This window comes from Miniopterus schreibersii (assembly GCF_964146895.1).
Source record: "Miniopterus schreibersii genome assembly, chromosome: 1".
Taxonomy (NCBI): Eukaryota; Metazoa; Chordata; class Mammalia; order Chiroptera; family Miniopteridae; genus Miniopterus; species Miniopterus schreibersii.
In genome coordinates this window covers 179,410,577-179,435,070 of record NC_138101.1, presented here as the reverse complement: position 1 = coordinate 179,435,070, position 24,494 = coordinate 179,410,577, and the positions used below count along the sequence as shown (strand labels likewise).

At 44.3% G+C, this 24,494-nt stretch overlaps 1 protein-coding gene across 1 annotated transcript in view; it reads left to right on the top strand.

The window, feature by feature from the left end:
* The window catches only part of MAP3K9 (mitogen-activated protein kinase kinase kinase 9), a gene marked incomplete at its 5' end in the record, with an annotated part of 75,341 nt that overhangs the window by 38,264 nt on the left and 12,583 nt on the right, over positions 1 to 24,494 (top strand). Inside the window, 6 exons of the mRNA XM_081161705.1 lie at positions 3,436 to 3,616; positions 12,429 to 12,577; positions 13,419 to 13,594; positions 17,159 to 17,399; positions 19,198 to 19,320; positions 21,065 to 21,218. Of these exons, the coding sequence (XP_081017831.1) occupies positions 3,436 to 3,616; positions 12,429 to 12,577; positions 13,419 to 13,594; positions 17,159 to 17,399; positions 19,198 to 19,320; positions 21,065 to 21,218 (1,024 nt within the window). The remainder of the gene's footprint in view (positions 1 to 3,435; positions 3,617 to 12,428; positions 12,578 to 13,418; positions 13,595 to 17,158; positions 17,400 to 19,197; positions 19,321 to 21,064; positions 21,219 to 24,494) is intronic.

Genomic DNA, 24,494 nt, shown 5'->3' with positions numbered 1-24,494 from the left:
AAATCATATATTTGATAAGGGTCCTGTATCTAGAATATATAAAGAAGTCTTATAACTCAACACAAAAAGGCAAACAACAGACATTTCTCCAAAGAAGATATACAGATGGTCAACAAATGCATGAGAAGATGCTCTACATCATTAATCATTAGGGAAATGGAAGTCAAAACCGCAACGAGATACCATTTCACACCCACTAGGATGGCTATTAAAAAAAAGAAAAGAAAAAGAGTAAGTGTGGTGAGGATGTGGAGAAACTGAAACCCTTGTACATTGCTGCCGGGGAAGTCAAGTGGTTCAACTGCTGTGGAAAAGTTTGGTGGTTCCTTTGAAAGTTAAACATAGAAACACCAGATAATCTAGTAATGCCACTCCTAGGTATATATACCAAAGTACTCCAACGAATGTATGTACACACATGTTCATAGCACTGTTCATACTAATCAAAATATTCACAATAATCAAAAGATGGAAACAACCCAAATGTTTTATCAATGGACAGATGGAGAAACACATTGTGGTATATTCATACAATGGAATATTATTCAGCCATAGAAAGGAATGAAGTACCAATACAAGCCATAATGTGCCTCAACCTTGAAAGCATGCTAAGTGCAGTAACCATATGTGTCACATATTATATGGTCCTGTTTACGTGAAACATCCAGAATAGGTACATCCACAGAGACAGAAAGCAGATAGGGCCTAGGAGGAGGGGAGAATGGGAAACAATTGCTTAATGGGTATGGGGTTTCCTTGGAAGCGTGATGAAAAGATTTTGGAACTAGATAGAGGTGGTGGTTTTACAATATTGAAAAGGTACTAAATACCATTGAATTGTCCACTTTCAAATGATTAATTTATATTATGTGAATTTCATCTCAATTTTAAAAAAATGTAATCACAGACAGTGTAACCATAATTATTACTGGTAATAGATGTTTGTTGATACCAGTATGTCAGGACACTGTTGAGAATCCTTGCCTGTGACCATCTGCCAGGATTACTAGCTGTCTTCTAATTACAGCTTCTCCTTGTGGCTGAGGGTAGGGCACATCGCCAGGGATTTCTAACTCAGATGCCTTCAGGGGCCCAGTCTGTTGGGATAAATGTTTGAGGTCAGCTGGGTGTAAGACAGCAGGGAGCAGTGGGGATTAGGTGAAACTGGGCTGCACCTGCACGGTCTATAGACGTTCAGATTTACACCGGCTGTCTCCAGGTTGATTCTTGCCCCATCTCCATCATTCTCCCATCCCTCTTAAACCATCTGACAGGCTAGCCTATTTTATTTATTTACAAATATATCTTTATTGATTTCAGAGAGAGGAAGGGAGAGGGAGAGAGAGAGAGAAACATCAATGATGAGAGAGTCATTGATCGGCTGCCTCTTGCACACCCCCCACTGAGGAAGGAGCCTGCAACCCAGGCATGTACCCTGACTGGGAATTGAACCCCAGTCTCCTGGATCATAGGTCGATGCTCAACCCCTGAGCCATGCTGGCCAGGCTAGTCTATTTTAAAAAAATCACCTTTAGTATGCCATTCAGTTGCTAAAAATCCTTTTTCTGTAACAGAATCTAAACTTCTCTGCTTCCCCTCCCAGCACAGAGTATGAGGAAGTTCAGCCGGTTCCATATATATGGTGAAACACTTACCCCCCTCTCCACTGCACCCTGGGCCAGCCACCTGGAGATTTAGGGTAACAGGACTAAACCCGTTGACTTTGGAAGTGGGTGGGGGGGTTCTCTCTGAACTTTTGGTTTCAGGGCTGCTCAGAGAGAAATGGCCAGCAGCTGGTGGCCCCTCTACAGAGGGAAAGACGGGCTTCTTTACTGTCACTTTATTTAGTGTCAGCAACCTGAGTGCACATTTGTCCATTGTCTCTGTTAGAGGAGGGGGAGAGAGGCACAGAAGAACCTGGAAAGATTTTTTAGTAGATGACATGGAGAAAGGGTTTTTGTTGTTGTTTTTGTTTTTTCATCTGCCTAAGCATTCAGGGGCCTGGGCCCATTCAGGATGCTGGAAGCTCGGAGTGGGGAGGGGAGTGTCAGGGGAGAGGGTGTGGAGGAAGGAGACTTGGTCCATTAGATCTAGAGAGTGCCTGGCACTCCTGCTCTGTGGCTTCTCGTAACCCCTGAGTCCTACACTGAGCACATAGGATTTAGAGATCTTCGGTCCACACCCTTTTAATGTGGTAACAATTCAGTGGACATTTGCTGGGGGTGGGGCAGGGCAGGAAAGGTACAATTGTGTGACTGAGGGACCTACCTAAGGCCCTTGCCCTAAAATCGCCCTTCCCCCACTCTGAGTTGGCAGAGAGAATCTTTCTTCTTTCCCTGAATTCCATGTGGCTCAGCGTCTGGCCCACAAGAGGTTGTTTGCCACAGGCCTTCAGAACCATCCCACTTGTGAAAATGGAGGCTTGCCTTCCACAGATCCACAGCATTCACTCGCTGCCCCCTCAGGCAGAGTTCCTTGGCTTAGCTTACAGCACTGTACTCAATTAGCGTTTCTGCCCTTGTGGAGGAGACTGGCTCCCACAAGGGCACACTTAGCACTGGAACTGCTGTGAGTGAGGTGGCTGCCTCAGCTGCTATCCTAGGAACGCCGAGAGGGCTCCCACACCCCAGTTCTTTGGCATTAGAACTTGAGAGACAGGGCCCAGGGTATAACCAGTTCAGTGCACCAGTTCTTCCTTCCTGGGCCATGTTCACAGAGAGCGGGTCATGGGTATGAACATGTGTGTGCCCTCTGACCCTGTCCACCAGTTCACTATGGGTAGGCATGAGTTCCTGGATTAAGGAGAAATCTCTGTGTCTCAAAATATGTTTTCTTAAGAGCTTAAGTAAAGTAACTTGAATTGGTTCATGGAAACTGTTCAGACACGGAAACCTTGAAAATCCAACATGCATGTCCATTCCTTGTGGTCTGAGACTGTTTATAGCCCAGGGGTGCCCCTGCAGCCAGGAAGCCCAAGTAGCCCCTCCTCAGAAGGGTCAGCTGTGACCTCACAGCTCCTTCCCTAGGTGTGAACAGGCCCAGATGCTATAAAGCTTAAGAGAGAAGGCTCTTGAGTGAGGCTGCCTGAGTTTCAGTCCTGGCTTATTTGTTGGGTGGCCTTGGAAATTTTATTTAATGATGCTGTAGTTCGGTTTCCTCATCTCAGTTTCCTTTGTAAGCACAGATGGCAATAGTACCTACCTCATAAGGCTGTTGTGCGGGTTGGAGATAATGCCCATAAAAGACTTGCCATAAAAGTGGGTGCATTGTGGCTGTTTAAGAGATGATGGCTCCTACCACCAGTCAGTCCACGGTAGCTGCGTGATGGAGCCTGCAGGAGAGGACAGGTGGATGGCAGGAGGGCTCTGTGTTTGGCTCTTTCCGTGTAATTAATGCAGATTCTCTGGTTTCTTCTGTATTCCTCTCCTTGCCCAGTATTAATCCTCCAGAAGGTGGAGAATGGAGACCTGAGCAACAAGATTCTGAAGATCACTGATTTTGGCCTGGCTCGGGAATGGCACCGAACCACCAAGATGAGTGCGGCAGGGACATATGCTTGGATGGCACCCGAAGTCATTCGTGCCTCCATGTTTTCCAAAGGCAGCGATGTGTGGAGGTAAGGTCCAGGGGTACAGGGTCAGTGTCCCCCACGACTGTTTTGGCTGCACACATGCTTTAGGACTTGGAGAACTGAGGTTGCGTAGACTCCCAGGAACCCCAAGTAGGTATAAGTGACCCCTTCAGAGCAGTCTACACTAATTCCCATGTTGCCAGCGACAGTTTCCAGTGCCTTCGTCTACCAGAAATCCCTCCAGTGCTGTGGCAAGTACAGGCCTAGGCGCAGGCCTCTCTGTGTTGGTGATTGCTCCCTAGGGAAGATCAGTAGATTCCAGGGTGGTGCAGACATTCAGTCATTCCTGGAGACCTTCACCAGGGTCATCCTGGCTTGCTTAGCAACAGTGGCTGTTACTGTGGGGCTTGTCCTCACTGTAAGCTCCTGGGCCAAAAAGTATTCTTGATGCTGTCTCTTCCCTTGGTGGGCTGGGAATTATCGTTCCTAGTTATCCGGTTAACCTTTGTAGTCTATCTGTCGAATATGGATATAGAAATGCCAAAAGACAGGTCCCAAGCATGTGCTCAGAGATACAGAGTCACAGGTTAGAGCAGCCATCAGCCCAAGAGGTCACAAGGACATAGATCTAAAACTTGTCCCCACGGATGGGAGGATGAGCATCCACAGAATGTGTATCCTCATGGCTGTGAGACAGTAGAATCACCTTGGTATGCAAAGGAAAGGGCTATAGGTTATCATTGCACTTTGGTCTGTGAGGCCGTTGCTTCCTGATGTGTTTTAAAGTGAGCTTGTGTGTTTGGAAGTATGTGTATTTTAAGTAATAGCATTATTGAGGTATTGTTCATATTACATAAAGTTTACCCTTTAAAAAGAATGTCAGTGGTTTTTAGTAAATTTACAAAGTCTTATACCAGTCACCATTGTTACTAGTTTCCTAGGGCAGTGGTAACAAATTACCACAAACCCTGTGACTTAAAACAATAAAGATTTATAATCCGGGGACCAGAAGTCTACAATTAGTGTCAGCAGGGCCACACCCCCTCCAGAGATGCTAGGGGAGATGCTGTTCCAAATACGGGCTCTGGGTATTAAGACATGGACATAACTTTTAGGGCCACCATTCAACCTACTATAACCACTGTCTATTTTCAGAATATGTTTATTACCCAAAAAAGAAACCTAATACCTGTTAGAAGTCATTTCCTAATCTGCCCTGGCAACCCCACCTTACTTTCTGTCTCTGTGGGGCTATTATGGACATTTCATACAAATGGAATCATAGAATACGTGATCTTTTGTGACTGACTTCTTTCATTTAGCATAATGTTTTCAAGGTGTATCCATGTTTTAGCATGTGTCAGAACCTCATTCCTTTTATAGCGGAATAAAATTCCATTTATGGATATACCACAATTTGTTTATTCATTATTCATCAGTTAATGGACATTTGGGTTATTTCCACTTTTTGGGTACTGTGATCGTGATCAGTGCTACTGTGGACATTTGTGTACAAGTTTTTGTGTAAACATATGTTATCAGTTCTCTTGGGTATATACGGAGGAGTGAAATTGCTGAGTCACATGGTAATTCTACGTTTACATTTTTGAGGAACTGCCAAACTGTTTTTCACCCTGACCATACCATTTTACATACATTTCCAATAGCAATGTATAGGAATTCCAATTTCTCCACACCCTCTCAACACTAGTTATTGCCTGTCTTTTTTATTATAGCCATCTTAGTAGATATTAAGTGGTATTTCACGGTGGTTTTGGTTTGTATTTTTCTAATGACTAGTGATGTTGAACATCTTCTCATGTACTTATTGGCCATTTTTATATCTTCTCTGGATATATGTCTATTCAAATCTTTTTCCATTTAAAAAATTGGGATATATGTTTTTTTATTTTTATGTTGAAAGACTTCTTCATATATTCTGGATATAAGTCCTTTATCAGATACATGATTTTCCTCCATTCTATGTTTTTTCGTGGTGGTGTTTTTTCCCCACTTTCTTGATAGTATCCTTCAAAACAAACGTTTTTAATTTTGATGAAGTCAAATTTATTTTTTCTTTGATTGCTTGTGCTTTTGGTGTCATACATAAAAAACAATGGCCTAAGCCAAGATCATGAAGACTTATACCTATGTTTTCTTCTAAGAGTTTTATAATCTTAACTCTTAAATTTAGGTCTCTGTTCCATTTTGAGTTAATTTTGTATGTGGTGTGAGGTAGGGGTCCAACTTTATTCTCTTGCATATGGCTATCCCAGCACCATTTGTTGAAAAGGCTATTCTTTCATAGTTGATTTGTCTTGTCACCCTTCTCAAAAGCAATTTACTACAAATGTAATTGTTTACTTCTGGCTCTCAATTCTACTCCATTGATCTATGTGTCTACCCTTATACCAATACCACCTTGTTTTAATTACTATTGTTTTTTAGTAAGTTTTGAAATTAGGAAGTAGTTCTCCAACTATGTTCTTTTTTAAAGATCATTTTGGCTACTCTGCATCCTTTGAATTTCCATGTGAATTTTAGGATCATTTTATCAATTTCTACAAAATAAACAGCTGGGATTTAGATAGGGATTATATTAAATCTGTAAATCACTTTGGAAGGTATTATTATCTTAATATTAAGGCTTCTAATCCATGAACATGGGATATCTGTCCGTTTATTTCAGTGATGCTTTGTAGCTTCTGTATATTGAATCTTATTTCAACACACAGTAATTACAGGGTGAAGCAGCTATTGTGAAGAAGAGAGTGTTTTTTTACTTAAAATATATGACCAGATCTCATTAGGTTGACCTATGCACTGATACTCAACTGTTTGTGACCTACGAAAACAGTGATTTCATATGCTTTAACCTGATACTTTTCATTGCTTGACCATAGGCTAACATGATTAATGTATTAACTAAACTAAGCTGCTGTTACAAAGAGCTTATAGATATGGTGGCTTAAACAAGGTAGAAATGTATTTCTTCTTTTTTAAAAAATATATTTTTTTATTGATTTCAGAGAGAGGAAGGGAGAGGGAGAGAGAGATAGAAACATCAATGACGAGATCCATTAATTGGCTGCCTCCTGCACACCCCCTGTTGAGGACTGAGCCCACAACCTGGGCATGTGCCCTGATCAGGAATTGAACTGTGATCTCTTGGATCATAGATTGATGCTCAACCTCTGAGCCATGCCATCCGAGCAGAAGTGTATTTCTTTTAAGGTGTAGTCCAGTTAGTGCAGGCTGGTGGGGCAGTTGTGCCATATGAGATCATTCAGGAACCCAGGTTCTTTCAGGTCCCTCAGTGCATTGTGCTTGCCTGAATGGTACATCTAAGTGATTGTTACTTCTACATTTTAGTCTGCAGAGAAGGGGAAAGACCTTATTCATGGCAAGTAGCTTCTCTTTAATTTGGAGATGACCCAGAAGTTGTGCACATCTCCTCTGTGCATACCCCCAGAGGTTATATTGGCACACCTGGCTGCCAATATAAGGGAGGCAGACAAATGTAGGCTGGACAACTGTGTGCCCAGCTAAAACTCTTACTATGGAAGAAGGAGAGAATTGATTCAAGGGGACAAGCAACCACTTGTCACACTCAACTTTATCTTACCTTTCTCAATGGGAAAACATGACTTCTCAGTAACACGCTTGTTTTCTGCTTTCTAAATTCTTGCTGGCCTCTCCTCCCAGCCTGGCCCTGAAATCATTCAGATATTATTGCCACATTCCAAAGATTGCTGCTGCTGCAATGATTTGGGCAGACCTACCTCTCATATCCAGGTACATTCTTAGTGAGAAGGGAAAACCCAAATGCCTAATGTAGGATCTTCTCATAGTTATAGAAGTGGCAGGCAAGCAAGGGCAAGGCCATTGCAGGGCTTTGTCCATTATGGAAGGAACAAGGCAAGACCTTTCAACTTTTACCCAAAGTGTCCTTGTTCTGAGACTAACCTCCAGGTCTTGCCCTTAAACCACAGATTCTGAAAGCAGGTTTAAGGAGCCTCTGAGGCATCTGATGATGTTATCCGACTATCTGAAGGGAGTGGCTTGGAGGTAAATTTCAAATCAACAGCACCTTGGAGGAGGTGTCTTGGAATTTGTCACATGCTCTGCTGATGGGTCTTTGGCTTAGAATTGTTCCCAGGACTTAAGCTCCTGACTCAGCTTGGCTGATGAATGTGGTTTGAAAACATAAGTCACCCTGTTCCCTTCCAGCTTTCTTAGCTTCTGTGCTTCAGTATTTCTTTCTAGGACACAATCTATTGAACCCATTAAATGGGCTTTTATTTCTCCCTCCACAAGCCTACTCATCTAAGTGGCTCCAAATGATTTTGCATCTTTAACGTGTGTCCATTGCTATTCGTGCAGTACACATACACTGGAAGCAGTATTTACTGCCCACGGATGCTTACAGGCCAGGCTCTGTGCTGAATGCTATGCATCGTTTATCTCACGTGTGGGGTGAAATGGAGGGATTTTATTATTGATCATTGTAAGTTTTTAACATTACAGTAGTAAAATGTTTTCACTGTAGAAAAAAATTAGAAAATATGGATACACAGAAAAAAGAAAAGAAAATCACCCACAACCTACTTCTAAAGATAACCCATATTGGTATTGTGGCGTGTTTATTACTGTGCACATGCTCACCCACCCATCCCTTAAAATGGGATCATTCTGTTTTTTAAGCTACTTTTTGAATATAATATCACATGAGTATATCAATATATATTTATTGCCAATAAAAATATTAATGTGTATGTTACACATATATGTTAGTAAATATGCCATCATTTTGAATGAGAGTACGGTTAACAAGAAGAATTGTATGCTACTTTGCAGTCTACAAAGTGTTTTCACATATTGTAAGTTCAGTTGTCTTTGCCAAAGGTTAATAAACAGTCAGTGTGGTTCCTGAACGAGGGGTTACAGCTATAAGAGCCCATTCAAGGGGCACCTCTCCTTTCAGAGCATGGACCCCTGAGTTGAGAGTTCTCTCTAATAAACAGGCTATCTCTAATTTAGAGACTACACAGTTAATAAGAAAACAGTCCTGGTGCTGCTCAGGTGCGGAATTGCTGTGCCTTTGGTTGTAAAGGGTTGCTATCCACTCCAATGCTTTTCCTCAAGTTGAAAAAAATAAAACACCCTCCCCCACCTTTGATGGTACCAAACGGGCAAGGGTTATCACACCTCTGGAGGTGGCTAGTTAATGGCACGGGTGAGTTCCCTGCAGGTTCGGGGTTTGGCAGTGAGGACTCGGGAAACCACTGGCAGCCCTGTAGGAGCTAGCAGTTCTCTGTAGGGGAGGGACTTGAGGCAGTGTTTTAGCTGGTGCTTCCAGGCTGCTTGTAAAGGGCCTCTTGACCTTTTCTTGCAATCCCCAGAGGACAACACAGTAGGCTAAACCTGAGGGAAATCTGTGGGTTTCTGCCTACCTCTCCCTGGAGCTCAGACCCAACTAAGGTATATTTCTCCAGTTCCCTTCTTGGACTCTATTCCTGTGAAAGGAACACCAAGACTTCATTTATATCACCCACCTTCTGTTACAGAAATAAACAGGAACATTGGCAGAGGCAAACTTTGACTGGTTGAGTCATCCCCGGAAAGGCTCCTTCCAGAAGGCTGGTGTCCTTCAGCAAGGCTCTCCAGGCGTGGTGGGCTCTCCCCAACTCGCACCAGGCGCTGTCTCATTTCAGGTCCTTTCCAAGGGGAAACACGGAGTTTGTGAGCCATAGGTGGTGATTTCTGGATGAGGAGCAGTTGTTACATATTCTCTGCAATTCTGTGAGGTGTAGAGATGGCTGTCTTTGTTGTACAGATGAGGGAACTGAGGTCTGGAGATGTGAACTTGCTTTCCCAAGGTCACATGGCTGGTAAGTGGTAAAGCAGGCATTTGACTTAGTCTGTCTCAGTCTTTCTTGAGCAGCAGTTCTCCCGCTTCACTTAGTTGTAGAGCCCTTCAAATGGAATGGAATGCCAATGAGCAAAGAGGCGAGCCACGCGTGAGCAGAGTTGCCCTTGTTGAAGCCGGGAGGGGTAAGGTGCCTGGCTCCCTCCCCCCTTTTCCAGGTGGCCTGAGACATCTCAGGGGTCACCTAGGGCTCCACGTGAAAACCATCACAGAGGGGGCGCTAGGACACTAAGAGGACACCTTTGGATCTTTGAAACACTCTACTGTATTTCCAGGTGTTTAGGGTTCAGGCACCAGTTGTTTCTGCCTGGATGGGAGAAAGGGGTTCTTTGGGACCTTGGGCTTTCATTCCTCAGAGTGAGGTAGGCAGTAATGCCAAGAGTGGGCAACTGAAAATGAAAGTCACTCTAACTTAGGAATCTAATCAGCAGTGTTGAGGGTTCTTAGAGGTCACTTGGTAGAAGCTACCCAGCATGACCACTGTCTGGGTGAGTCACATTAAAGGTTTGGCAGGAAGTATAAAAGTGCAATTCTTGGTGGTATTTGGGACTTACTCTAGGGTACCCAGTGCACCCTGCAGGACCATTTCACCATGTACTCACTCCCACACCCATCCACTAACTCACTGTATGAGTGCCTACTATGTGCCAGAGCCTGAGCAAGGCCCTGAGAATGCAGATTAGAAACTACTATCCTTGCCCTCTAGGAGGCCATAGGCTGGTGAACAAACAATTGCAGTGTGTGGCAGCCCAACTAAAGGCTGAGTAACACCTGGAGGTGTTAGGGAAGGCCTCCTGAAGCGTCCAATTGTTCCCATCAGTCTGTCTAAAATCCAATTCCTTGTCTAGACAAGAAAAGACTTGAAACTGTCTACCAGGCTTTTTTTCTGTCAAGATACATAAAGAAAACAATAATATTGGGAGGGGTAACTGGGATAAAGCCATTGTCCAAGGAGATTGGCCAGGCCACTCTGAGAGTCCATCTGTAGGGATGCCCCTGATACCCTGGCACATGGGTTGGCACATTGCTGCCCTTTGGAGCCATGTCAGGCCACTTGAGCTTCTTTAAAGGCAAATTCATGTCCTTGTTCATGTTGATCCCTGTCTCTAGAGTACTGACTCTTCCTTCATTCAGCTGTCAAAGGTTTAGCTTAGCGTTTAGCATTCTCCTGCCCCAACCTGGTCTGGTTTGGGTGACCCTCTTTTGTACTTTCATAGTATTTCTGCTGTATTTATCTGTATTCTAGTTGATGTTTCTTCCATTCCTGTCACTAATTCTTCATGGATAAGATCTGTATCTGTGTGTGGGTTTTTAATCCTCACCTGAGGATATGTTTTTATTGATTTTAGAGAGATAGGAAGGGAGAGGGAGAGAGATGGAGAGAGAGAGAGAGAGAGAGAGAGAGAGAGAGGAGAATTGATATGAGAGAGAAGAAACATCGATCAGTTGTCTCCCATACACACCCCAACTGGGGATCAAACCTGCAATCTGGATATGTGCCCTGACCAGGAATCAAACCCGTGACCTTTTGGTTTACAGGATGACGCTCTAACTAACTGAGCCACACCAGCCAGGGTGAGATCTGTATCTTTATCCTGTACCCCAGTGCCTGGCATTGAGCTTAATGAATAATAAATATTTAGTAGATGCTTAAAACAAATGAATAAATGGTGGTGCATTTGAATCAGATCTTGAAAGACTATCAGAGTTTACCAGGCAGAGGAATGGTAGAAGGGCATTCTAGAGAGAAAGAATTGAAGTTGCTTCGGGGTCCACCATGATTTACTTCATCTATGCCCTTAATATATGCTGCTAGACGTGTCTAAAAGGTGCTTTCCTTCTCTGCAGAATGATGGTGAAACTTACCTTGCAGGTTTGTTGTAGGGATTCAAGATGATGTTTGTAAATGGCATAGCACCCTGCACATGGAAGCTTCCATGATAAAATAGATACTGGCTTCATTTTTTTCAAGTTAATATGACTTTTTGTTGGTTGTAAACTACTGATGAGTATTAAAAAAATGTGAGGTTTGTGTTGCAAATATAAAGGAGAGCTACTGTTTCAAATGTTCATGGCCTTATGTTTTCTTGTCCTGACTTATTCCTGGAAGGATTGAACGCTTCATAATTTTGTCTAGTTCTTATTGTGAACTCATAGAATAATTATTCTGCTAAGCTTTGTGCTCCTCATTCTCTGATTCCCAGGACCTGTGAAAAGAAAGTCTTCATGTGGACTTGCAAAGTAGGGAGGGAACTCTGACATCTTCACAGCTGACAATCTGCTCTGCTGCACTGGTGCAGGCCACCCTGGTGACACTTTCCCCTTTGAATTAGATGGTAGTGTCCATTAAAGACTCACACCAATGGGGGCAGGAATCTATTCAGCCTAGTGGGCATTAAAGAAATCTTTTACATGGGGGAAAATCTGTTTGTTTGGAGGGTCAGCTCTCTGCATTTCTAAAGTGTAAGAAAATACGTATTTGTGACTATAGCTGAAGTTTTAAAACAGAAAACTTCTGTTTTTTTAAAACAAAAAACATGTATTTTGAGGAGGCTGCCACCTTCTCCCAGCTGATTACATTAACAATAACAACAACAAAATAGCTGTGGCCCTTGAGCACCAATTTAAACACTAGAGGAGCTCATTTCATTTCATGACAGTCTTGAGAGACTACAAGTGTTATTTGTCCTTTACAGGTGAAGAATTTGAGGAACAGACTTTGAAACCAAGTGTGCCTGACTTGCAAGAGTATTTGCTTTCAGCCAGAAGGCCTTATGGTCCCCCTTTCATATTACATTAGTATGTCTCTTTTGTTAGTCTCCCTACATGCAGGAGAGAATGTGGGATGCTCAACAAGGCCTCATGAGCTATTTCAGTGAAGCTGCACCTGTGGTCATCTCGTGGCTTCTGTCTCCTTCCTCTCCTTAGCTATGGGGTGCTGCTTTGGGAGCTACTGACTGGTGAGGTGCCCTTCCGAGGAATCGATGGCTTGGCAGTCGCTTATGGAGTGGCCATGAACAAGCTCGCCCTCCCCATCCCTTCTACATGCCCAGAGCCTTTTGCCAAACTCATGGAAGGTAAGTGATCCCTGGCCGGAACAAAACGAGACAGTTCTCCTTCCTATCAGCACTTGATAGATTTTGGCCAATTCTGCAGGATCAGTTACTAAAAGAGGAGATGAAGTCTTAGTCACTCAAGGAGGACTCCTATGGGTGGCTGAAAGAGCTACTTCAGGATGATGTCGGCATCCTGATACATAGATTATTTAATACAAATGAAGAAGGTATAACAGCTTTTATTTCAGGACCTCTGAGTGTTTTACATATAGAAATGTAGAGCACCTGAGAAGAAAGGAACTCTTAAAGTCATCTAGTCAAATCCTATAATTTTGTAAGTGACAAATCCAAGGCTGAGAGAGGTCACTCCAATTAGTTAGAGCTGAGCTGAGAGTAGAAAGAATTCACTTTTCCTGACTCCCACTCCAGTGCTTTTGATCCTTGCCTTCTCAACTGCCTATTGAGCTGGGGAAGGGTAGGTCATTTATTTATGGGAAATTGAGGTCCAAGGTATAGTTGCCCATTGTGGGTACTGGAATCGCGAGTAACTGGATAAATGGTGGTAGTGTACTTTGCACAAGGGAACTCTCTGGAGTTGCTTTTCTCGTGCCGAATCAACAGTCACCACCGGATGGGTGCAGAGGTGCAGCATTTTCTTTCCAGATGCACTCTTCATGGTTGTGATGTTGGCCACCTTGCTTTACTTCCCAGGCCCTAAATTTGTGGGACCTAAATCCCAGTTTCTGTTTCTGGAAAGAGAAATGAGAGGCAGTTTTCTGGTAAATGAGGTCACATAATATCCTACGTCTTATATTTGCCTCTGTCCGTTCATGCTTTCTGTCTGCTTATGTGTTCTGTGAAGATTGCTGGAATCCCGACCCCCATTCACGACCACCCTTCACAAATATCCTGGACCAGCTAACTACCATAGAGGAGTCTGGTTTCTTTGAAATGCCCAAGGACTCCTTCCACTGCCTGCAGGATGACTGGAAACATGAGATTCAGGAGATGTTTGACCAACTCAGGGCCAAAGAAAAGGTAAGAAAGACATGATAAAGGCATGCATTGCATCAGTGAGCCTTCTTTCTCTACTGGGGCATCTGGACAGATCCTGACACCACCACCTTCCTGCTTGGTTTGCAATAATAGGGCACTCTTGGGCAAGTACTAGCATGGTGTCTCACCCTGCCAGCTGAAAATACCAAAGGGTTCTAGAAAAGTTTGTGGGTTTTGCCATGGACTTTTAGAGGGGTTAACTTGATACAGGGATACTTCAACATCAAGAACAGTTATCAGAACATCTTGCCAGTGTCTTTTGGTATCAGAATCAGAAATAGCATGTGGGTTAAAAAATGAGTCTGAAATTGTTGTTTGGCATTTTTAATGTTTTTATGAAGAGGGCTGACAGCCCAAACCAACTGGGTAGTTCAGAGACTTAGCCAGGTAGAGGTCCACCTTCTTGTTTTGTGGCCATTCCCTAAACGGCCCCTCTCTATGCCCTTGGTGCAGTCAGCGTCCACGCAGGTGAAGCTAATCGAAGCGGTTGTGTTGCTTTATACCGCAGGGGCAGCACTAAATCTAAGGGCTACAGCTATATACAGACTTGGTTCATTTCTCTTTCCCTTCTCACTCTCCACCATGGGAATTTGGGAAGCAATATGATAATAATAGTAGCTAAAATCAAATATCTCTTTATGACTTTCCCGTTCTTTCACCTGAAAGGTATGATAAGAGCTTTTTGTCCTTTCTATCCAGGAGTCTTATGGCCCCTGCCACCAGCGTATAGGCAGGTGGTGTTACCCTTTTCTTCCCAGAGCTGAAGGTCGGTGACATGTCTAGTAAGCGGGGAAACAGAATCTTCAACCTGAGGCTTCTGGTTCCAAAACCATCCCCTTCCCAGCATCATTATTATTTCCTTAAACAAATGACTTCAACATCATTTCTGGAGCTGATGCGAAGTGACTGAACTCTTTTTACTCAGCACGGCCATCCTAAACTTGGTACTGTTGGACAGCCAGCAAGCATTCTGCAGGGGAATGGAATGAGCTTATGACTAGTCTTTAGGGACCCGAGGGGAGAGGAGGGTGGATCTGGACTGACCATTGAGCAGAAGGATTAAAAGAGACTGTTCCTACTATGAATGCTATTCCAACTAGAAGAACCACAAAGTTGCTGGCATTTTTTTTTATATTGCTGAATCAATGACTCTTGGTCATTTTTTTGATGGATGAAATAAGTACCAGTGTTTTTCACTGGTACCAGCCAGTAAAAAAAATGAAAGTTGGATTTTGTCAATAAGTAGTTACTAGGAAGAGTCAAACCCGTTCTCCTAATAGCTAACATTTGTAGAGCATGTACTATGTGTCATGGTCTGTTATAAGTCATTTATATGAATTCTTACATAATCTCACATAATAAGATAATGATTATCTTAGGTAATACAACCCTGTGATGTTGATGCTATTAATTCCATATCACAGATGAGACCCATATTAAATTGCCCAAGGCCACAATTCAGGCAGTTTGTCCCAGAGTCCTCGCTGTTAACCACCACGCTGTGATGCCTCTTCATTATCAGGCTCGTAGTTGAGCAGTTGAGGGTATGGTGAGTAGTGAGCTTTCTCTCTGGAGCGACTGCTCTTAAATTATTGTATGTGGAGGATGTGATTGGCATACTGTGATGTTGATCCCTAAATAGGTGTTTCACAAGAAGGAGATTTACCATGTCTGAGGGGCTTCCAGGTATATGGAGCCATAGGCAAGTACTCTGTAAATGTCCTGGTTTCCTGTGTAATTCAGCTTATTCTTCAGGTTGGCTCAACCTACAGCTTCTAGGTATTGTGACTATGGGTTGGTCTCTGGACTAGGGTTCAAGTTCCCTTAAAGGAAGAGGCTTAGACTGAAACCATCCCTTAGACAAGAGCATTCAGGAGAGAGGACTTAGGAAGGCTGATATTAGCTTGAAACGGTTCAGCTTTCCCATTTAGCAGCAAAGTCAACCAACAAGTAATACTCTTTCTGAATCTTCCATGTGTTTTTGTCTTCCTGATGGTGAAAACAAAGTAGCAGGACAGGGAAGCCAAGGATTTAGAAGGTGCACAATTAATCTCTTTGGAGTTTGTTTCATCAAAGGAGGAGCTCAAAAGTTCACGCTCATCTCGTAGATACTTATGATGAATCTATGTTTCCATAAAGAAGGATGGCATTTATAAAATTGTCTCCTTTCTCCTTTCTCATTCATTCATTCATTGACTCCACAGTTACTCAGCAACCTCTCAGCATCCACCATGTATTAGACAGTTTTCTAGGTTCTAATCTTCTTCTCATTTCTCTTTGTATTACTTCTACGGTTATTTTGATATTCTCTTGGGAATGGAAGACAAGTCCAATGAAAAACTTTCAATACCAGAATATTTTACTCCCATCTCTGTTCTCTCTTCTGCTCTCTACCTGCTGCTCAGCTTCCCCAATATGTGCTCACATACTTTTTAAAAAAATAGCTCTAGGTTCCTTATCTGTAGTATTTTGTTTTTGTCCAGAATGACTTCTTCTACTGGAGCATGTCATTGAGAATTTTAAGTTTCGACCATAGAAGTGTTCCTCTGGCTTCTTTGTTGAAGGAACTGCCCACTTTTTAGACATGGTTCTCTCAGGTTATTGGCCCGAAAGCATCTTAAATTTTCTCCTGTTCCCACCCCACTTCGGTCCTAGGCCTGTGGTATCCACTGTTAACAATTGAGATTCCATTTTAAAATTTTTATACACATGCTTTGTTCTCTTTCCTGTTTTCGCTCCTATTTCCTGATTCCATGTCCCTCACCTCTCCCTAGGACTCCGTGCTGGGTGCATTGATAAATTCCTGCAGAAGGAAACAGGGGAGGCAGGGAAGAGGCTCGGCCCCCCTAACGTGCCAGTGGTTCTAGAGCAAGTGCCTGGCAAAGACGTCAGGAAATGTCCTCTCTTCTCTTTGCTGCGCTGTCACGATCCTTCTAGAGCAAATGGCTATCCTTTGAGATAACACGAGAATTCAAACACATGCCTCAGCCGATTCACTCACTGAGTGAACATGCCCCCCATACCTCTTCAACAGCCACCGGGAAATATATTTATTTTTATTTGAATGTTTTAGGTGATGCCTAGAGGCTGATTCATTTACAGTGGGCACATTTTAAGCTAGAGCACGTTAAGTTGGCTCTGGTTTAAAAAATTTTTATGTGATGGAAAAAATTAAAATAGAACCAAGTCTGTAAACTTTAAGTACATATTATATGTTCTACCCAAACCCCCGTTTTTTCCCAAGTCATGGGCAATTTTAATCAATAATCAAGGAGCCACTGGGAACTCTCAGTCTGGGGCTCGGCCTCCGGCAGCTCTGGCTGCGTCCTCGGCGCGGCTGTTCCGAGCCTGCCTTCCCCGCCATCCAGGTGCCAGGTGTTCATTTACCAGCGACCACTGTGCCGCCGCCCCTGCTGGGGACTGGACGTAGGGGGCGGTGCAGGGGCGCCCTCCAGGTGGCCAGGAGCACTAACCCTCCGGGGCTCTCAGCCTCACCCCCCGCGCCGATCGCCCCACTCTTGCTCATGCCCCCCCCGCCCCCCGCAGGAGCTCCGCACCTGGGAGGAGGAGCTGACGCGGGCCGCGCTCCAGCAGAAGAACCAGGAGGAGCTGCTGCGGCGCCGGGAGCAGGAGCTGGCCGAGCGGGAGATCGACATCCTGGAGCGAGAGCTCAACATCATCATCCACCAGCTGTGCCAGGAGAAGCCCCGCGTGAAGAAGCGCAAGGGCAAGTTCAGGAAGAACCGGCTGAAGCTCAAGGACGGGAACCGCATCAGCCTCCCTTCGGGTCAGTGGCCAGGGACCTGCTGGGGAGTGGGGGCGGGGCAAGGGGCTGGAGGGGCTGGGGGGGGGGGGCGAGTGGGAGCCAGGGACTGAGCTGGGAGCCACCCTGAGGCTCAACGTGGAGCCTGTTTGTGATGGGCCATTCTGTTCAGTGGAAAGACCCGCCTGCGGAAAAGCTACCCCATCCAGGGGACTTTGTGAGTGTGACTAATCCCAGGATATGAAGGGAAGACAGACTGGTGATGGACCTGACAGGCAAGCACAGGGCGGGAGGCGGGGGGTCTGCTAGCATGATCGCTCAGGGAGGCACCTCTCACTGTAGGCACACCTGGCGGAGGAAGCATGTCACTGGGGGGAGCAGAGAATTCCAGAGTGTGTGTGTGAGAGAGAAAGAGAACTCCTGTCTCCACAAAATAACTCATCTCAAGGTTTCTTTAAATAATTAGTTCACTAGTGGCATGCAGTTGAGATTAGGACTAACGTGTAAGAATTTGATTTACACATCGGCTGAATACAAGTACATTTGCAGTATGCACAGCCTTGGAAAAATGCAAAGAAATATGAAACTGTGAATTAGAGTATTGTGGGGTGCACTATACCCATGGAGGGAGGTGAATGCTCAAGTGTGTGTTTATGTAAATAAAAATGTTCACTGTGTTCTGAGTCCTTAAGGGCCCAGGAAGCAAGCTTATTAGAAATTAAGGAACCAGCCATGGCCAGTGTGGCTCAGTTGGCTGGACGTGGTCCCTTGCCCTGGAAGGTTGCTGGTTCCATTTGGGGTCAAGGCACATGCCTGTGTTGGGGGCTCCATACCCAGTAGGGGGCGTGCACGAGGCAGCCAATCAATGTTTCTCTCTCTCTCTCCCTCTCATTTCCTCTCTCTTAAATCAATAAAAACATATTCTTAAAGAAAAAAAAAAAAGAAGAAGAAACCATGGGAAAGGAGCCCAATAGGAACAGTAGTGGGTGATTTTAAGCACAAGGATGGTGGCATAATTACAGATAAGGGAATTCATTTGGTGACTGTGTTCATGGGACCTGTTTACTGGTTTCCTTGTTGCGCATATGTTTTCTTTTCAGGCAACACAGAGTCTCTAAGCACCTCTTGAGCCTCCAGCATGTGCCGGTATACTGCTGCGTGCCAGGGAATCAGATCAAAAAGTGACAGTTCCCACCTCAGGGAGATCACAGTCGAGGAGGGAGACTTAGGTGTCAACGTGCAGCTGTAATTATTTTACCTCTTTGATAGATGAGGAGAATGACACCCAGAAATTCAGATCTGTACCTTTTACATTGCTTAGGCCGTACCCTAACTGCCTTTGGAATGCCTCAGAATTTGGACCATTAGCTCCAGGTCCCTCATGTCCCTGGGTTCTCACCAAGGAGCAATTATTACCCTGCTCTGCCTGCACTTGGTGAGAAGCATTAGCCTGCCTGCTTGGTCCCTGAGAAGAGGGGGTGCGTACTAATAGATTATATAAAATGGAAAATTTAAAGTTAGATTTCCTAGAATAATCAACAACTCTCTTAATCTAAGACTAATGTAAATATGTAATTGCTACACCTGTATACATTTATGAAAACTGTCTAATGACAGGAATTTTCCTGCTCCTTGTACATTCATCTTGCCATCTCTTAGGGAAAAGAGATGATTCTGAAAGAGAATTTCCCAGGTGAACAAGGAGTTTCTCAGGAAACGGAGCCCATCCCTTAAGCCTGCCAGGAAGTGTTAGCTTTTTCCAAGGAACTTGATTGTGGGAAAATTCTAATGCACACACATGTGTTTGTCTTTCCCCAAGCAGATTTCCAGCACAAGTTCACGGTGCAGGCTTCCCCCACCATGGATAAAAGGAAGAGTCTCATCAACAGCCGCTCCAGCCCTCCCGCAAGCCCTACCATCATTCCTCGCCTTCGAGCCATCCAGTGTGAGACTGTTTCCCAAATTAGTTGGGGCCATAACACACTAAGGTCACCTGTCCCCTACTCTGTCCAGCCACTGACTGGCCCAGACTTGCACCATCCATAGCTTCTGCCACCTTTCCTTGATAATCTGTATGTACATGCACATATGTACGCAAACCTTAGCCCTCCCCCTTGTCTCCCTCCATTAGCTTTACTGCTGCCTCCTCTACCTCTTACTCATAGTCAGATAACAGCAAGGGGGGCGTGGGGGTATTGTGGGCACAAAGCAATTTGGAAACTGGTGTGTGATGTAGATACACATTGGTACTGTGGCCTGGGCCCCTTGTGCGCTCTGCCATATTTGGGGCATCACTGTTTTTCTTTTGTTCGTGCTTCTCAGGGAAGGGTGTTTTCAAAGTGTAGGTCCTAAGAAAACTTGCCAAGTATTTTATGATGGGCCAAATCTGGACCAATCTTATTTTTACTGTAGTGTTTATTAAAAAGAATTTATACATACACAAACATACATGTATACACATGTGAGTGTATAAATATGAATGAATTAGTTTCCCTGATTTTTTTTTTTTTAAATATATCTTTATTGATTTCAGAGAGAGGAAAGGAGAGGGAGAGAGAGAGACAGAAACATCAATGATGAGAGAGTCATTGATCAAGCCCACAACCCGGGCATGTGCCCTGACCGGGAATCGAACCCCAGTCGCCTGGATCCTAGGTCAATGCTCAACCGCTGAGCCACGCCCGGCCGGGCAGTTTCCCTGATTTAAAGATAGAGAGATTTTGCCCGGCTGGCGTGGCTGTGGTTGAGCGTCGACCTATGAACCAGGAGGTCACATGCCCAGGTTGCAGTCTCCATTCCCGGCCAATCAATTATTCTCATCACTGATGTTCCTGTCTCTCCCTCTCCCTTCCTCTCTCTAAAATCAATAAAAGCATATTTAAAAAATAAGTAAGTAAAATGCTTAAAGATAGAGAGATTTCATCAAAAAATCCTGGATTTCTGGCTTTCCTTGAAAAATCAAATCAGTGAATTCCCTTTTGCATGTGGCCAGTGGTCTGAAACTCACAGCAGCTTCCACATGCTCCAGATTTTGCCTCGGCTCCCTCAGCTCCTTATTTTTTGGTAACTGGCTCACTTCACTCATTTATGGTATAAGCCAAGTCTCTGAAGCACTTGGGTTTCAGCCCGTGCTCTACGGTACCAATTTCAGAAGAATGTTCTTCCCCTCTTATCTCTTATGTTTCTCTAGGCCTATTCCTTCCCCCGTTCTCCTCCTCCTGACTTGCTTTTTTATAGTCTTAAAACCCTCATTTGCTTCCTTTCCGACATTTTTCTTGCACCATTTTCTTCCAAAATTTCTTCACTTCCCCGCCTTCCTTACCCCTTATTTTTTCTCTCTCCCACCTATCTCCTCACTCACCCACCCCACAATCCGCTTCCACCCAACAAAACAAATTCCTTACGTCACATCTGTTCGGATGCTGAGGCCTTGCTGGCCTGAGCTCCAGCTTTACGCTGGGTTCGTCAGCAGCTGGGAGGTGTTTCCATGTGTGGTGCTTGGAGAATGCTGAGTGATTGGTGGCTGAGAACTCCACTACTTTCCTGGAAGGCTCTGCTCGGGCAGAGTGTGGAAGAAGTCTGACTTCTTCTTGTGTGTGTGTGTATCAGGTTGGGTAGAGACTAGTTTGTGGGGGAGGGGAGAGCCCTGTATCTGTCTCCAGATCCCATCCCACCTTTGTTATTCACAGTGACACCAGGTGAAAGCAGCAAAACCTGGGGCCGGAGCTCAGTCATCCCAAAGGAGGAAGGAGAGGAGGAGGAGAAGAGGGCTTCCAAGAAGAAGGGACGGACCTGGGGGCCAGGCACACTTGGTCAGAAGGAGCTCTCCTCAGGAGATGAAGGGTAAGAGCCAGATGATGGGAAATTCTCGTTTAAAAGACTGGCACCCTTTTAACAGTGTGGTGTGGAATACCTTTCTTTCTGTTGTGTGTGTCACTCCTATCTGAGACATTATAAGCTTCTTGATCCTTACAACAGAGTTTCCCAACCTCCTTTCCCCCTGGAACCTCCTAGGACAGGGGTCAGCATACTTTTTCCATAAGGGCTAGATCATAAATATTTTAGGCTTTTTGGGCCGTGTGGTTTCTGTGGCAACTGCTCAGCTTCACTGTGGTAGTTCAGATGCAGCCACAGACCATGGATGAGACATAAGTGGAACACAGGCAGTGGGCAGGAGGTAGCCCATGAGTTACAGTTTACCAACCCCTGGAGGTGACCTACTTAGAGTAGCAAGCACCCTGAGCATGAATGAACCAGATGTACAGAGTTCTGCCTGAGTATTGTACTTATACCAGGCTCTTCCGCTAAAACATCTGCTCAGAGGAAAGAGAAGGAGAGCGGATTAGGGGATTCTCTCTACTGGAGGCTCATCCAGAAGCTGGGGCAGGCAGAATAATCCAGCCCTGGTAGATCAGTTAGATAGAACTCCAGCACCCTAGAATTTCTTTGAGGCCTCACCCTGTAGCCACACTGACAGTGTGAGTGCCCTTTCTGGACAAAACACAAAGCACTTCTTGGTGCCTTACGTGTGCTTGTGTTTGCTCTGTGGGCTTGTGGCCTAGGACTCAAATTCCCCAAGTCCCTGTCCCTCTGAGGCCCGTCACTTGTAGTATAGTAGTGAAGAGCTTGGATGCTGACCCCGAGCTGCCTGGGTTCGAATCCTGGCTCCACCATGCCCAGCTGTGGGACCTTAGGGTTTCTTAGCTATAAAATGGGGGTTATATCCATACCCATCTCGTGCAGTTGATGGAGGAGTAAATAAGTTCACCTTTGTGAAGTGCCAGAGAGGATTAGCTGGCTCATCATGAGTATGTGTAAATATTTGTTCTGCTTCTTCCATGCTTCTAATGCAGTTCTGTTTCATACCTGAGGAACAACCATCATGGTTTATACTTCTTCTTGGTGTTAGAATCTAGAACCGTGTGTTCTTACTTTTCCTGTGAGTATAAGCAGCAACCTGCCTCGCGCTTTCTGGTGGCTTCCGGAAGAGCTCCTAAGGTTGACTAGTAGGTTTACAGGTGCCCTGAACCTATAATTGGTCTTGGTATTCCTCTGAACACTAAGATTTCATGTCCAAAATCTGGTTCCCTATGTCACATCCGAGCTGAAGGTGAAAATTACAGTTTGGTTCATAAAGGATTGACTATTGGCAGCCAGGCATTGGAGATCAGTGGCTGCCTTGGAATAGAAAATTTAGGTATGTAGGGCAAACTGCCTAAGCTCTGTAAGAATTCAGTGATTGAACCCCCTGGGGATGGCAAATTACTCTGCTGTACTAAGTCCCACAGGAGCAAGAGCTCCTCCATCTGTCCTCTTATCCCTAGGCTAGAGTAAGGTTGAGCCAGGGCCAAGAGGACACTCAGTCACCCTGAATCCCATGATATTTCTAATATTAATGTGATTACAGATAGGACTTAGCAGGTTGGCTAAGGATCCCAATAGTTTCTGTGGTTCCTCTTCATTTAAAGATTTTTTTTGTCTTGCTAGTAAATTAAGTTTATTTTGCATTATAAAATATTACCTTTTTCTTCCTTCTTACATAAATTTGCCCTCAAAACTTTGTTTTTTTAAGATTTTTTTTTTCAATCCTCATCCGAGGATATCTTTATTGATTTTAGAGAGTGAGGAGGGAGAGGTAGGTAGGTAGGTAGGTAGATATAGATAGATGATAGATGATAGATAGATAGATAGATAGATAGATGATAGATAGATAGATAGATAGATAGATAGATAGATAGATAGATAAACATTGATGTGAGAGAGAAACATCGATCAGTTGCCTCCTGTATATACCCTGACCTGGGATCAAACCCGCAACCTAGGTATGTGCCCTGACCAGAAATCAAACTCACAACCTTTTTGGTGTATGGTATGACACTCCAATCAACTGAGCCACCCAGCCAGGGCAAGATTTTTTTTTTTAATATTTTAAAAAATTTATTGATATGAGAGAGAGAAATATCCATTTGTTGTTTCACTTATTTATGCATTCATTGGTTGATTTTTGTACATGCCCCGATCAAGAATTAAACATACAACCTTGGGATATAAGGACCACGCTCTAACCAACTGAGCTACCGTGCTAAGGCTGCCCTCAAAACTTTTGAAGCAGTTCAAAATATGTGCCTTCATTTTTCATGCTTCTCAATTTCTATTGAAGAAATAAAATATATTCCACCCAGTCTCGAGTAAAGGAATTCTTTAATGTCAGAAGTTTTTGAGAGCCTCTATATGACAATATTTCTAAATTTGGTCCCTGTCAGCTAAAGAAAATATGTAATGACATAAAGCTATATTGAATTTAGTAATGTTAAGTGAATTTGCATCTCCATTTTTTCTTTTTAAATAGTCCACATTTGTAGGAAACACATACACTTGTCTGTAGACAGCTTGGGTATCTGAGTTCCCAGGTCCCCTGGAATTATTCTGTGGCTGCCCAAGGACTTTGTCCCAAGGACTGGGAGGTCCTGGTCTGTAGCAGCTCAAGCAGGGCCAACTTCTTAAGATTCTTTTGTTTTGTGGGCTTTGCTGACTGGACTGGGGGAGGGTGGCTGGTGACATAGCTCGAGTCCAGCCTTGAGGGGTCTCATGTTGAGGAGGCTGAGCTGGATATACCCACTGCTGCCCACTACTGATTCTCTTTATTCATTGAAGATCCCCTCAGAGACGTGAGAAAGTTAATGGTTTAAGTACCCCATCAGAATCTCCACATTTCCACTTGGGGTGAGTCTGATCTTCACCCTTTCAGATGTAGTGGCAAGAATTCCCCTTCCATTTCCCTGTTCTCACAGCGCACCTCATAGAATCCATCCTCATTATTGCCAAGCTGCGCTGACCTTTTTTTTCTTTAAAGCAGTACCATCGTGCACCTTGGGGACATTCCTGTGCTGGCCTGACTCTACCTTGTTCTTCACTCTCCTGACCACTCCTGTTGTTGGGGTCCTCCCAGTACCCTTATTTTTAGGGAAACAGTGCTCTTTGTCCTTTGGTTTGCAGCACTGGTTCTGACTTGGCTAATCTCAATTTCCTTGGACCCAGAGCCAGAGGCAGTGTTATAAGACTGTCAGGTAGAAGTCCTAGGCTATGGATTTAGCTTATCTCTGGCTGTGTATTTTGTTT